Consider the following 14,809-nt stretch of genomic DNA (forward strand, 5'->3'; position numbering starts at 1 on the left):
GATAATCATCTATCCACTAACATAATGCAGTTAATCCAACCTAGGGCTATAATTAGAATTATTGGAAATTTCTAATTTCAGTGGAAAATGGGATCCGCCAAAAGGGGGTCTTGCACAGGGTGCCATTCAATCTTCAATGTGTGTCGATGGAAGCTATAATTAATATGCAACAACACTGAAACACGTATCTTGGAAGTGTACTCAAAACAATATATTCACTCAACAGCGTATGTACTGTACGTTGCACCACCTTGTCAATTTGCACTGCCATCAGCCAATACTGTACATGTAACCAGAAATGTGTTACTGTCATAATGTAGTTAAGTCCTTTAAGTGCTCCCAAAGACTATGCAAATGCTGCTAAAATGCAATTGTTTCACAGTTTTTTCTTCATTCCACCTTCTCTCTAAATTAGAATAGTTCAAACTAAGAATTGCCAACAGCTACACAATGATTAGGGAATCTATGTTGAAGAAAAATGAAATGAAATGAAAATAAGACAGAAGGAAGACATGGATAACAGGCAGAGAAAGAAATAGCCTGGCTGGGGTCTTCATAGGACCCCACACCTCAGCTGTCACTCGATGCGCTTTCAAAGAGTAACACAATGGACTGGACAGATGGTCCCAAACGCACCGCAGTGAGCTTGACTCTATTAAAAGCTGTCTGCTTCATGCCAGACGCCAACAAGATCTATTTGTTTCTGAATTGGATGTACATGTTTGACTACCAGCTTTTGTTGTTGCAAGAAACCCTTTCGTGTGTTTTGGCCACAAAAGGGCCATTCCAAGTGTGACTATGATGTCTGTGTTGAGTTTGATCTTAATTAAGAGACAATCAAAAGCAACACATGAAGGTTTTAAACCAACAATACTGTGACTGATTTGCACTGAGTGGCTGTCAGCCAACACCGCAGCACACGATGAACTTTTGGCTGACAACCAATAACCAGACAACCATACAAAGCCCCACCCCCAAGCACCCTACCGCCAATGTTACTCCGTAACTCCATGCTATTCTCCCCAACTCTTGCTTTCCTTTTTAAAGAGCAGCTCTTTCACCTCAGAATGATGAACTCCTCTGATTTGCTGACCTTTCTCCCTTTGGCTTGCCCCCCCCCCCCCCGCCCTGCAGCCCTCTCACTTGTAGATGAGATAGAGACCGATGAAGATATTTCGCAGTATTTTGGGTTGTGGGCGGGGATGTCATGCAGTGACACAGTGAAATTAGTTTTGGTAGTAGTTGATGTTGCCCAACCCATCTTCAGATCAACCGTCCGCCAAGGAGATTAATCCCGACACAGAGAGCCTGTTCGAGAGCAGACACGACAGGCGATACAGGCAGTTCAGACAAATTGGGCGGATGATTCGATGTCAGTGATATACCTGCACAGATGCAGTGTCCATAAATCTACTGGCACCATTTAAAATTGGTGACATTACCAAATAAAATGATCGCTTAAAATTAAATGATCTGCCTAAAAATGTTTTAGCTTTCAACTCTTCTTTTTCAATTTCCAGAAGAAGAATATATGACATTTAACATGATATCTATCTATCTATCTATCTATCTATCTATCTATCTATCTATCTATCTATCTATCTATCTATCTATCTATCTATCTATCGAGTCACAGTCATGCTACTATAATGATTGACATACAATATTACCAAAAGGTGGAAATGTACAGGTAAAAGAGCACAGCTGGTCACACTTCCTAATTTTACCAGAGCAATTATTCAAATTAGGCCATGAATTTCATTCAAATACCAAAATATGTTATTTCTAGGGCTGTAGAACGATTATTTTTAAATCAGATTAATCACAGTTGTGATTTTTGATTAATCACGATTAATCACAGTTAATTATTTGCAGAATTTAAAATAAGATTTAAAAAAAACAACAACAATATTTACATACATGCTGTGGCCATCCATTTTGCAAAAGTGTTGCTTAATTTATCCATGGTACTTATGTTGACAACATTGCCATGCCTACACTCCACCAGCGTTATTTGTCATCAGCCACATGTACTAGTAGAGCTCTTGCTAGAGGCTGCCTCAAAATGTGTTTCGCCTTGAAATGGTAAACTTGTGCTTCGATGAAAAGAGAGTCCAGCGCTGTAATAGATGCAAGTTACCTTTGTGTTATCTAAAGTCCTATCATGGTGATTTTCTTTTTTCTTTTTTCTAAGCAAGGTTTGCTGCCGTCCACACGAGTCAGAATCTCTTAACTCATCTTTGCACTGGCGTAAGCATTGACCTGATTACTGATCTTATAGGAACCTGCACCACCTTTCAGGTAACCAGCCGCGGTTAAGGTAAAGGAGCATGTGCAGTCAAAATAAATTGTGTGAGTAATCTGGGTTAATACATGATTAATGTGATACTTTTTGTGATTACCATAATTTATTGTGTATAATACGTACCCCAAAAATCATGAAAACCATTCTACTTATGTATAACACGCGCCATCGATTTGCTCCTCTCCATGTCCAAACTATGAAGTATTATCCATATATTATTAGGTTTTTCAAAGAAATATTCTGCTCTGTGTGCATCTGCTAACGTTTGTGTCGCTTCCCCGTTGCACATTTCTACTCAAGTTCTTATATTAGCAAAGAACAAAGACGGTCATTGACTCAAATCAATGCTCAATGATACGGTAAGTATAACATTTTAATAGTACTGTTTAAAATAATGCAATCTTACCGGGTAGGCTACGTTGGATGAATCAAGTAATTGGTTAATAGTCCACCGGTTGTTGTTTTTTCGCCGGCCGTTGTTGTGCTGCAAGTCTGGAGATGCTAGCAGCTGGAAAAGCTAGCTGCGAGAGCTAGCGGCAGGAGCTAGCTAGTTTCTGGAGCAATTCAGATTAACAATCCAAGTAGGAGTGAGATTGCAAATTGTGGTGGAAAGGAAGCGGTAATTTACCAGATATATAGGAAAAAAGTAGATAGTGAGAGCCCAGAACACACTGGAGTTGCAAACGATAGGGAAATTGTGTCACAAAATGATGTGAAAGTGAATCATTGTGCTGACGACAAGAGGATCAAGGTACTCCAGAAAAGAGCCTCAGATGCATGTCTGAAGAGTGGATTGAGCCATTTTTGCCTTAGGTTCTCACTTGTGCTCTAATAGGCCCCAGTTGATGACTGCTCACCTGTAGGGCAACCTCAGTTATTCGCTCTTCAGCTTGTGTCTCGTCCTATGGTCAGTGAATTACAAGTTCAATGCACCTGGATACAGAGGAAGACTAGAGCAAGGAATTTCTTAAATTAATCCTATAATTGTTTTATTTTTTAATCTCTTGTGAACTAGGATTTCTGAATGAAATTCAATTATTTTTTTTGTTTGTATAGGATTGTTTTTATTTGTGTTGGTGAGACTTTTTTGTTTTGTTTTGTGTTTTTTTGTTCCTAAAACCCTATGCTGATGCGACTGTCGTTAGAGAAGATTGACTTTAAATTGATTTAACACTGTGTGTATGTCTGTGTCTGTCTCCAGCTCGGCTGTCCATTCCTTTTGTTCCAAGGGAGTCCGATTTCTCCACCCAAAGTTTCACAGGCACGCGTCTGCATAGAAAGGTAACTGACTCCCTTCACACATGTACACATAATGTAGTCCCTTGCAATGTGGGACTTGGATTCTTTGTGTTGCCAGATTGTTTGGGGGTGGGGTGGGGGGGATGTTAACAAGTGAATTTGATCTTTAACCATTGGACTGAAACAGACTCAAGTCAGGCTGTATGTTCACAGTACCGGGGTAAAACACAGTCACAAGTTTGGTATTTCTAAAAGGTTGTTTAGTCAGATGCATCTGGTTTTCATACTACTATACTGTACTTTAATATAGTAACACTACCATGAGTCAAATGTTTGGAAACGGTTTCTCATTAAATAGTATGAGAAAGTGTCTCTAAACTAAAGTTGTACTTTAATTAAAATGTACTTCTACATTAAAAAAAATGTAAATGACTTGATGAGTCTCAAATAATCTAATCATAAGAAACCATATAATATTCAACCAATTCACCCACCCTTCTCTTGCTCTAGCTGTCATTTGCACACAAGCACACGCTGATTTCCATGGCATTTGTCTACATGTCCCCCTAGTGACCAATGTAGGTACTACATCATCCATGTACCGTTTACTACTACAGTTAAACAATTCATTTCAACAATTTCATTCATACAGTGTACTGTATTTGCAATGCTTTTTTTGTATTTAGTTATAACTTCATGTTGATTCATTTTAAGAGCTAAACATAATATTGTTTGATAGCGGTAGATAACAATTTGCTTTGGTAATTCAGGCAAGCCAATTAAGCATCATTGTTGTTCAGTAGTTGTACACAGTAGTTCTCAAGGTAAAAGACTACTCATAATAATTCAGTTATTATCATAGGGTATAATAAGAGTATTTTTTAAAAAGTTTAAAGGTTTTAACAACATTAAAAATACACTCTTCCAGATTCATCTCAAATATGTTGAAATGTTGGGAAATTATTCAGAAATCTTTCAAAATCGGTTCAACATCTGTCACCATCAAAGTATTTTTTTGTGTGTGCTTCATTCCCAAACAACTGCTACGTAACAATGTCAGACTGTCCTACCTCCAAAGTGAATGAGGCTGACTTTACTCTCCATCCAGCTTTGTTGTTTCTTCTCAGATGTTGGGTGGTCCTTGTCTCTCGCTTTCTCTTCCACTCTATCTCCTTTTCACTCATTGTCAAGTTCACAGCGTCTGTTTCTCTTTGAGCTTCACGACATCCACCCATGGCCTGAAACTCAATACTTGAGTATACACAATTAAGTTCACACCAGAGGTTATTGGATGGAAGTATGGTCCCATTCTGCAAAATGCGGTAAATCAGGCAGAGGATGGGAGGTTAGGAGTGCTGGCAGGTTATTTGGTCAAGGTTAAATAAATCATGGAAATAAATATTGGAGGTAAGCAATGTTTTATGCTACATTGTGCGGATTTTACCTCGAAGGGGTTTGCCTTGCAATGAAAGACAAGCCATTTGTTTAGTTGCTGTGTAAGTTTAGTTGCTTTTTCACAATGTGAGTGCACAATGTGCTTTTTTTTTTTAATTTTATTTATTTTTTGTTTAATGTATAAACCAAAACTATACAATAAAAGACTTCCTTCAGCAACTAAACACAATGATTCAATATGTAAATACATTAGTTAGAAGACAAAGGGCAGATGTTATTGTGGGCTCGCTCCTGCATTTCTTTTTTCAGGTTTTAAGTTAATTTCCAAGTAACATGATTTTTGCTTCCTAAGGACAACACATTTACAATAAATAAGAAACTGTTTCCCGAATATTAATAAAATGTTTGTAATCTGTTACATAATATATGCAATTCTTTATTGATGCAAATGAAAAACATTTTAACTTGTGAAAGAATGGACAGATTCTTGCAATGGAACAAAACAATATTCCTGGTTTTGTCCAGATAAACTCACCCCAGTTGACCCTTGCAGCCTGTTGAGTGTTTCAGTGTTTACCCCTGTTGTTCACACGCGATTGGGAGACCCATGACAGGCAAGCTGGATCGCCCACTTTAAGACACCCCAAATACACACACACACACTCAAATGGCCGGCGAGTCATTCTGTTATTTGATGGGCGGTGCATGAATGTGTGTGTGTGTGTCAGGAGTGTTTTGGGGGTTTCCTGTTTTGGCCCATGTGCCTCATGTGCTTCCTGGCAGGGGGCTGGTGGTGTCATGTCATCTTTGGGACTGACGATACACATGCAATTTTCCCAAGAGGTAAACTGATATGGTATACATTATAGGACATGACAGAATAAGCTTCTTATCCCGCTGCAATTAAACATTTGACATTGTGACACCTAGTCAAAACATTCTGTGCCTTGATAACCTTGTTTCTCGTTTGAAATTTGTCCTGAAACTGCTCTGCTTAGGATGTAAATACTTTCTATCAAATAAGAGGTCAAATGTCAACTTTATATTATCCCCTGTATTTTTGGTTAAAAACAGCAATCACATCACAAAAAACGTGTTAATTTTGGAGATTAAAAAAAAAAAAAGTCTTATCAGCCGAAAATATTACTAAACATTTGAAAAACTGTGCATTAAACGCATGCACAGCTTCTTTGGATTTATGCACATAAATCACATCCATGCACAAAAAAGTTATTTAATTTAAATACCTGGACATGTTTATATTTTAAACAATAACATACACACACACTCATGGTGGGAGAAGCAGTCGTCACGTTCCATTAATCCAACGCAAGCAGTGGGGATTGATCAATTAGCCCTGTTTAAAGGTGTGGCTCAGCCTGATCAATAGCACTGATCACCAGCCAAAGGTTTTTCATTAAGACTAGCTGTGCTGCATGAGTGGACTCTATTAGCATAGATCACACGGGCTGTGAGGAATGCCAAGGTTGGGCCAAGATAGCTTTCTGTACGACTGAATGAATGACGAAGAATTCTACAGTTAATAAAATTTAATTGGAATCATAAACTCGATGGAAAAAAAAAAAAAAATCAATAGTTGGCTTAGCACTCTTCATTTTACCAAGACAATTTTATGCTCCTGACTTTGTGGGAACTATTTTATGTTCCATCATGACTGTTGGTTGAGAGCATTGAGAGCCCTCACATCAACCCTTTCAAACTGCAGTATTATTAAGAAATACTTCAGGCACACCAAACTAACTCCAACCTCTATATACTGTACAACACGGTTCCTTGTGTCAATGTAACAGCAGACCTCCTCTGAGCATGTGATATTGCACGTTGCATTTTTTTGCTTACACTAAAAACATGGCTGTGGACAGGGAGAGAGAGAGAGAGGGAGAGAGGGGGTCAGTGTTCCCAAGTTAGTGGCTTTTCCGACGCCTCTAGGGACAATTTTTCAGAAAAGTGTCTGGTGAGTTTCGTTCCCACTAAGAAACTGAGAACACGAGCGGAATAATTTTCTCATTATTTTCTGTATGACAATAAAGGAACCCGGTGGAAGGCAATCACAGAGTCAATCACGCTGTACATTGCCCAATAACTTTATACATCGTAAATGCAGTGATTTATCGGCATGTTGGAAACTTTTGACCCAAAGTATGTGCTTCAAAGACATATTCTTTTGCTGTGGTCTCCTTGCCTCAGCTATGCAACTCTGTGTGAGAGAGCATGCGCTGGTACGGCGACAACAGACATGGAGCAGCTGAGCCATGCAGATTGACGGCTCATTTTATGAATTGTTATTAGTTGCTCTTCTCACAAAAAGATTATTTGGTATCAAGAGAAATAAAGAAAATCCCCGAAGGGGGAAAAGAAGTAAATCGCAAAACTCATTTTGAATAATGTCTTTGTCATTTGGTTTTCTATAAGCGAAGGGGGAAAAAAATCAGATTTTGTATTTTTATTTATTTATTTATTTTTATTTCAAGGCTATATCGCCAAGCCCTGCATACAATATATGACCTCAAACTACAGTGTATAATGTTTAGTCATAATGCAGTGATATTAATGGGGATAGTAAACATAATATGGAATATGTATATTTTGTATGAAGTGAAATAGCAATATATTTTTTACCATGACCAGCACAGTTTTCACAAGGAGTCCCTGGTACTTTCTGGTAGAAACTAAAATAGACAAAATACCGAGTAATAAAAAGCTTAGCGGAAATAGCATTTGCTAAACTTCTAATACATGGAATTTGAACATTCAACAGCTCTCTCCATTATAGTTTAACATAATGGTTTGATCAAATGTATTTATTTTCTAGAGCTTGGATGTTATGTTAGCATTCTGACACACACTGCATCCAAATAGCCTTTATTTTTCCATTGTGGTTTTCCCTTTTGTTTTTGGTTACCTGAAAAACAGCGGATGTTGCTCCATGGTGATATTTCGGATCCAACAGAACCCACGGGATCAGTCACAGTTTAAAACACAAAAACTGCCACTGACAAACTCACCTTTCTCACCCTCTCCTAATCCCCAGTGGGGCTGAGGGCCATTGTTTCACATACACAATCCACAATGAATTAAAAAATGGGCATGCTTTGTTCATTGAGGCTGATGCATACTGCTGTCACGGAACCTGTCGTTAATGTGCCATCACTACATTTCATATCCTCGGCAGACACAGGCAGAGCTTCCTCCATCTGTGTGTGAGTGTGCGTGTGTGTGTGTGAGAGAGAGATAGAGAGAACGATATGCTTTGTAGAAGTGCAATAGATGTGTAGAATGAATAACAGAGGACGTCGGTAGGTAGGTCGCGTGTGTTAGTGCATGTGTGTGGGTGTGTGACCGTGTGTTTTAGCACATAGGAAGGGAGTTGGTCACGGAGATACTGAGACAGACGGGAAGAGATCATCCTGCTTTTGCCATGGTTCGATGCTGAGGTCTATTTTCTCGACACAGTAAAAGCACAGGCAATTGCTCATTTATTTGAGCTCAGTATATACAGTGTTCATGTAAATATATCAACACTGTATGGATTAGGGTGTTAGTATATAAAAGCACAACTAGAATTATAACTTCCATTATTTCACTCATCTCTTGACATTTTAAACTCATTATTGGATGCTTTTACAGTCATTAACGTCAAATTTTCACAGATTTAGATAAAAGCGTCAGTTAAATGCCCCAATATTTAAATAGTTCCACAAGTAGAGGCGCACTACTGTAGAACTCAAAAGTGTTCGATGACTGCCTTATTGGGATGTACGGGAGAAGAATGATATTTCCGTGGGCTTTGGGTGGATGGGAGTGGGTGGTATGGATGGACAGATGACACCCACATCCCCACCTCCAATGGGGAGAGGAAGTCCCTATCAGAGCACAACAGGAAAACGACAGAGAGAAAACAAGTGTCTTTTTGGACATTAAATCACTTCCTTTTTGGCCTACTTCCCCTTCCATCCTCAACCTTTTCATCCTCCCAGTACAGTTAAATCACTCTTTTAGACAGAGCAGTTTGTTAAGCCTCTTGATCTCTATACAGGACTGTGCAACTTCCTTTACTTTTTATCAATCTTGTAGATTGTCAGTCCCCAACCACCAGGCCGCGGAATGATACAGGTCTGTGGGATATTTGGTACTGGGCACCACAGTGAGACAGAACAAAAAAGATTTTATTGATCATCAGTCTGAAAGAAGTTAGAATCGAATACGGGGTTATTGCTATGGATGATTCTCACATATCTAGCCTGCTGTGTGACGACAGGCTTGAAAATGAGGCAAATAAGCCTTTAAAATGGCCCCAAAACACTTAATACCTTTGCTCCATATCCAACACCCAATCATTGTGAAGCAGGATTTTTTGCAAAGCCTGCAACCAATACTAAATTACGGAGTCGACCGAACATAAGTAGCTCACTTAAGACGTCATTGTTTCTCATTACCCAAAGATGGGACTGGCCCATGCAAGAGAAACAAGTGTTCAAACAAGTGGCTCCGACTAATTACAGCAATTACATTCAGCATAATAGTGAGTAGTATTTTTAATAATTTGTTTTTGTTTGGTTCTGTGTTGGTCCATCTATACTGTATTAGGTACTGCTGTCTTTAGTCATCTGACCATTAAACTTACTGGAACTGAAAAATGGAAGAAATTATTTAGTCTGTCCTCTTTTACGGCTTCCAAGCTGTACATTCCACTAGATTAGTGAGGTCAGTTATATTGATTTGAGAGAATGATTTATAATTATTCCTCATCTTCCTCACCATATTAATCCAACCAAATTGACAAATTAAGATTCAGGGGAAACCAAGGAGTTTAGTCAAAACCTTGATTGTGTCTGTGTGATTCATTGATTGATTGATTATGCTTCAAGACATTTCTTCATGTAGTTTATGTAAGTGCGGAAGTGAATAATGTGATGCATATCGTAAAGGATGTAAGTGCAATTAACACCAAACGCTGCCAACCCGTCCTCCTACAGATGCTTGTCGGTCTGGAGCTGGTGCTTTGGTCATCATCCAAGAGCAAAAGCAGAGACAAAAAGGTTTATCTTTGGTCATAGCAGAGTCTTTTTAAATGGCACTAGGATACGGCAAATGCTTTCTTTCAGTACACAAACATAACACCTTGTATGTTGTGTTTTCAAACTATGGATAATACCAAATGGGCTGCTCCAGGAATTAAAAGTTTTGTTTAAATATCACATGTAAGTGTAGCACAATTCTGTTTTCACCACTATAAAAAAAGAGAACGAGAGACACAACGTTCTTCCTGTAGGCGACTTCCTGTTTATGTCTGAATGCAGGTCAGGAGGTCTTGACAGTGGTCCCTGCCTCATTTGCTGTCTTCATCCCCCAAAGGTGACACAAGGCCTGCTAATGCAGAATGTTGTAGTGCAAACCCCTTACTAACTAAATCTCTTTTTGTGGTACACCTTCTCTTTGTCATTCAGACAAAAAGTCACATTTTAATAAATTAGTTTCTCTTCCATTTTAACTGCTTTCTAACAGCCAAACTATAATACTTGTGGTTTTGATAAAGTAACATTACACTATTTTTACCTCAATGGCACTCATAAGAGCATAGACCTTGTACAAGGCCTAACAATTTTAATTACCGGCAATAAGCAAATTAACAGGCTTAACAATAAATAAAGATAAAATTGACCTGAATCTTTATTTTGGAAAATGAATCTTTTTTTAAAAAAAATATATATTTTTTATTGACCCATTCTCTCATCAACGTTGGAAACCTGTAGTTTACATGCTTCTTTTCTTTTCTACTGAGTCATCATAGCAAGGAGAAATGAGCTGCTTCTGTGAATTGTAAGAGCTCACGCTCAGCTGTTCTACAATATGTCTCACTTAGCGTCTTTAAGTATGACTATCTTCTCCTCATTAGAAGCCAGCTATCATTTCAAAATAGTGTTTTTTTCACATTTCTTAATTAATAACAGTCAGACAAATAGGCTATGACCTGTTGAGATGCTTTACCCAAGCCTATAAAGACTGTGTTAGCTACCTACTGTCTGCCATTCCAAATTCATACATCTTTGGCTGATATTGATTGAACTGATGTTCAGTCCCTCAGTGTCCATGCTCCAGCATCACAAAGCCTCAGTTCTCTTCCCTCATGTCCCTCACCTGATATCAGATCTGTAGGTTGTTAGGCACTTGTCTTGTACTCTCCCACCGAGAAAGCTTTTCAAGGACAAGCTAAGGCCTGTTACACACATTAAGATTTTTCCACTCTTAAAAGACTTTGTATCTGCTACAGACCCCAAACATAAAGATAAAAAAAACAGGGCATTTAACAGTTTTGGTCGTCATGTGTGTGATGTGATCCGATAATCTCAACACACAACACCACACACACAAAGATTCTGTTCATCCGCCAATCTCAAAGTCTCACGTGATCACACATGATCTCACAAAACCGAAGAAGAAGAAACACTTCCCGATACATGCCAATGTTTCCGAAGGTTGCTGGAGCGGAGAGCCATGTAAAATGGTGATGTTCCTAAAAAATGACTTGCTTTGAAAAATACTTCTTGCCATCTGGGTAAACCCACTTTTCTACATAAAACGACATCGGGTAAGACATTTTTGTTTTCATTTGCGGTCGCTTCCGTATTCGTCAGACTTGGGTGCTTCTAGATTGGCTACATCCTGTTCCACGCCACTATTCCCGGCGTCATGACTCAGGATAAATTGACGTTCCCCACATACATGAAGCGTTTTGGTCAAAGATTGAACACGTTCATTATTTAAGATTGTCGGCCCTGAACCTGTTTCAGACTCTAAAGTCGGGACGAATCCACTCGTAACGCACATCAGACCTAAGGACAATCTTATAGGATAACTTCATAAGATTTAAGATTGTCTGGCGTTTGACGTACGACGTTGGGAAGGGGCAGTATCGGTACAAAAAAAGGCCGATTGTCTTTGTATGTACCTGGCCTAACACAACCCACTGATGGATTGTCCTTCCTATTTACAATCCGGCATCAGGCATTACATTGATTAACATGTTTTTGCAACATATTTTTTTTTTTTTAAGAGGAGTTTTTATATTTGTGTGTAATTGCCATCGTCATATTATTCATCATCATAGTATTTAAAACTTGTATAGGTAATGTTTGATTAGGTGAAATACTGTATAGGTTAATTGTAAAACACTCCTAACCAAAGAAACAACAGCATTTTTTAAAAATAATGGTGCTTTGATTTGGGTCGTAAAGCAACGTGAAACAACTGCATTGCAATCCATCTCAAAACCCAACCAAAACCTCCTGTGCACGGTCAGCAAATTTAATTGACAACTTTTTGATATACCTTGTTCACAGAGGCAGACAGACAGTCAAACTTCAAGCTTCACTTGTCGTCAATAATTTATATGGTTGACATTCGGTCAAAGTGTTATTATTTGGATCACAACAAAATTAACTCAATCTTAACCTGCTTTTTATACAACCTGGAAATCCAGGTGACTAAGATGTCGTGCACTTGTGTACGACCGAGTGACTGACTCAAACAGATGCTGAAGGGATGTAACTGGCAGATACTCCCAGTGGTCCACGCTCATGTTTTTCATAGCTGTGATGTGTCTGTGATGTTATAGTGTTTATAGCTGACTTTGGAAATGGACCTTCACTCTTTAGAGTCCTCAGTAGCTTACAGAAAGTGTTGCTGTCCCATGAGAGGTATGGCAGACTAAATAATCACAGTGAAAGTTCGGGAGCAGCTGTTGGCATTTGAAGGCCTGCCAGCAGTTGGAGTTGGTGCTCTGAAAGACAGGAGGAGAACAAAAAGCAGCCGCTGAAAAGAGGAAGGATGAAAGCTCTATTCAGGCATATTTTTGTATTGATCACACCAGAAGATGTACTGTTTGTGTACAACAACATACATAAGTACTTACATCCATATGTGGACAGACATACACACATCCACACACTGAAAGCAGACTGACACAAAATTGAAGATTAATCTTTTGTTTGTGTCTTTGGAATGCAGTGCATCACATATCTTGCAGATTATGTGCTTTGGTGCAAACAAGTAGTGGAATGTCAATGTTGCATTACAAAAAGAAAATGTTAGCACTAAAGAAAAATGTCATTAATGAATTAAGAAGCAGGTATAAGTGGTTAAATTCTAGACTATAAATGAAGGATTTTTCCCTTGTCTGTTTGTCAGTCTTGTAGTTGTCGCAGTCCTAAGCGATCTATTAAGAGTCACCAGTTGATTGATGACGTCAAAACAAGAAGCCTAAAATCCTCCCTTCATTATTATTTTCTTTTTTATTGACTTACTGTCAACTGAAGTGGGGTACACACAGTAAAATAATCCGGTTGAATTTGAGCGTGATTCCACCTATCTGACCAACGTTAGCAAGGACCCGATTATCTGATTACCCTGAATACTGTCCTGAAAAAGTGATATTACCCTCACTGATGTATTCTGAAAATGATCACCACCGATATTTGCGTTAACAAATGTTTGACAATTACAGTAAAACAAATAAAATAAAAATCCTCTTGTGTGGGGTCAACATCGAGGAAGGAGAGCCAAGCCACTGATTCCGTGGTTGTCATGTAGAACAGAACGGTAGCAAGTCAGAAAGCGAACCGACTGAAGAACACAGAAGCATAATACTAGTGACCAGCAACAACGCAAATGTCAAAGTGAAATGAACTTCGGGAACGGATGGCCAACTCGTTGAGCTAAGGCCAACACACAATTATTGATAATATAATGTTTCGTTTTACCACAATAGGAATGAATGGTATTTGACCTCTAGTGATCAAAAAGAAAGCTCAAAATGAAAATCTGGACTTTTTATGACACAATTTACTCCACTTAACTCGTTCAATAGTATTAGTAAGTCTATCCAACCTGAGGTCAAAGGTCAAACCCATAGATACATGTACAGTATCTATCTCAGGTCAAAAGTCATACTGGTTCATGTATTCTTTTGTCCGTGTGCTACTGATTGCAATCTTGAAGCAATTTTCCAATCACATTGACTACACACTGTCATCAACAGCATTTTTTCCATTTATTTTCAGATGCTGTAAGTCTCTTCATCAGTCGAGACACTGGGGTGCAGTCTGTTCATTGAGTGACATAAGTCAAATTGATTTACTGCTTTTGTTAGTAGCTGTTCACACAAAGGACAACACCCAATGCTCTTCTACATGTGACGTTTATCCCTTCCCTTCGACATACAGCTACAGTACATAGCTGGTAAATAAATATGTGTGGAAGTGCTAAGGGCCATATGTGTGATAGCTCATGGTCCCACTCTGTGTTGATTACTACGCTCTCCATCAGTAGGTCACACAGATCAAGGCTGCTGGTGCTCCTATGGGACTTGAAATGTTCTGGTTTTATGGGAGGCTATCTGTAGCCATCACACATCTCCAGTTCATTCAGCTGAATATATTTTTTTCACTGTGTGTTCATTCATTTTGGAATAAAAGAACACACACTGATCTCAGACATTATTGTAAAAGAACATTTTAAAGTTGGTAAATATTCTTCAGGCCTGTTATTTTATTTTAGGTCAATTCAGATATTTGCAGATTTGTTTTTTAACCAAATTTTTGGTATCTGACCAAGTTCTAATCCTAATGTGATAAATCATGAAGCAGTGTTCAATAAAACGAAATAATTTTACCAAGGACTTAGGGCTGAGTTCCTCTTGTAATTCATAGTTAAAAATAGGTAAGGTTATGATCTACTCCTCTTGGTCATTTGCATTACTACACATACACGCCGATGTAGTAAAGATCTCTTTTTTTTTTACTTCCTTACTGAACAAAGGTTTGAATTATATTACATTTTTATACCTTTTAT

General features: G+C 38.4%; 2 protein-coding genes across 8 annotated transcripts in view; one reads left to right on the forward strand and one right to left on the reverse strand.

Moving 5' to 3' along the window:
* The window catches only part of LOC133480721 (adhesion G-protein coupled receptor D2), a 106,039-nt gene that overhangs the window by 85,708 nt on the left and 5,522 nt on the right, over window positions 1-14,809 (forward strand). For 4 of the 7 annotated variants that reach the window (XR_009789355.1, XM_061779241.1, XM_061779240.1 and 1 more), the window contains one exon: window positions 3,507-3,586. The exons of 1 other annotated variant lie outside the window; for it this stretch is intronic. Coding sequence is in view for 3 of the 6 variants with exons in the window: in XM_061779241.1 (XP_061635225.1) it covers window positions 3,507-3,586 (80 nt within the window). In the remaining 3 variants the exon portion in view is untranslated. Of the gene's footprint in view, window positions 1,125-3,506; window positions 3,587-14,809 lie in introns of those variants that run through there. 2 more of the 7 variants (XM_061779246.1, XM_061779243.1) reach the window with 2 other exon arrangements.
* nr5a2 (nuclear receptor subfamily 5, group A, member 2) overlaps window positions 12,212-14,809 on the reverse strand; it is a 75,838-nt gene continuing 73,240 nt past the window's right edge. Inside the window, exon 7 of the mRNA XM_061779249.1 lies at window positions 12,212-12,740. Within this exon, the coding sequence (XP_061635233.1) occupies window positions 12,676-12,740 (65 nt within the window). The 3' untranslated portion in view covers window positions 12,212-12,675. The remainder of the gene's footprint in view (window positions 12,741-14,809) is intronic.

This window comes from Phyllopteryx taeniolatus, chromosome 7 (assembly GCF_024500385.1).
Source record: "Phyllopteryx taeniolatus isolate TA_2022b chromosome 7, UOR_Ptae_1.2, whole genome shotgun sequence".
Lineage (NCBI taxonomy): Eukaryota > Metazoa > Chordata > Actinopteri > Syngnathiformes > Syngnathidae > Phyllopteryx > Phyllopteryx taeniolatus.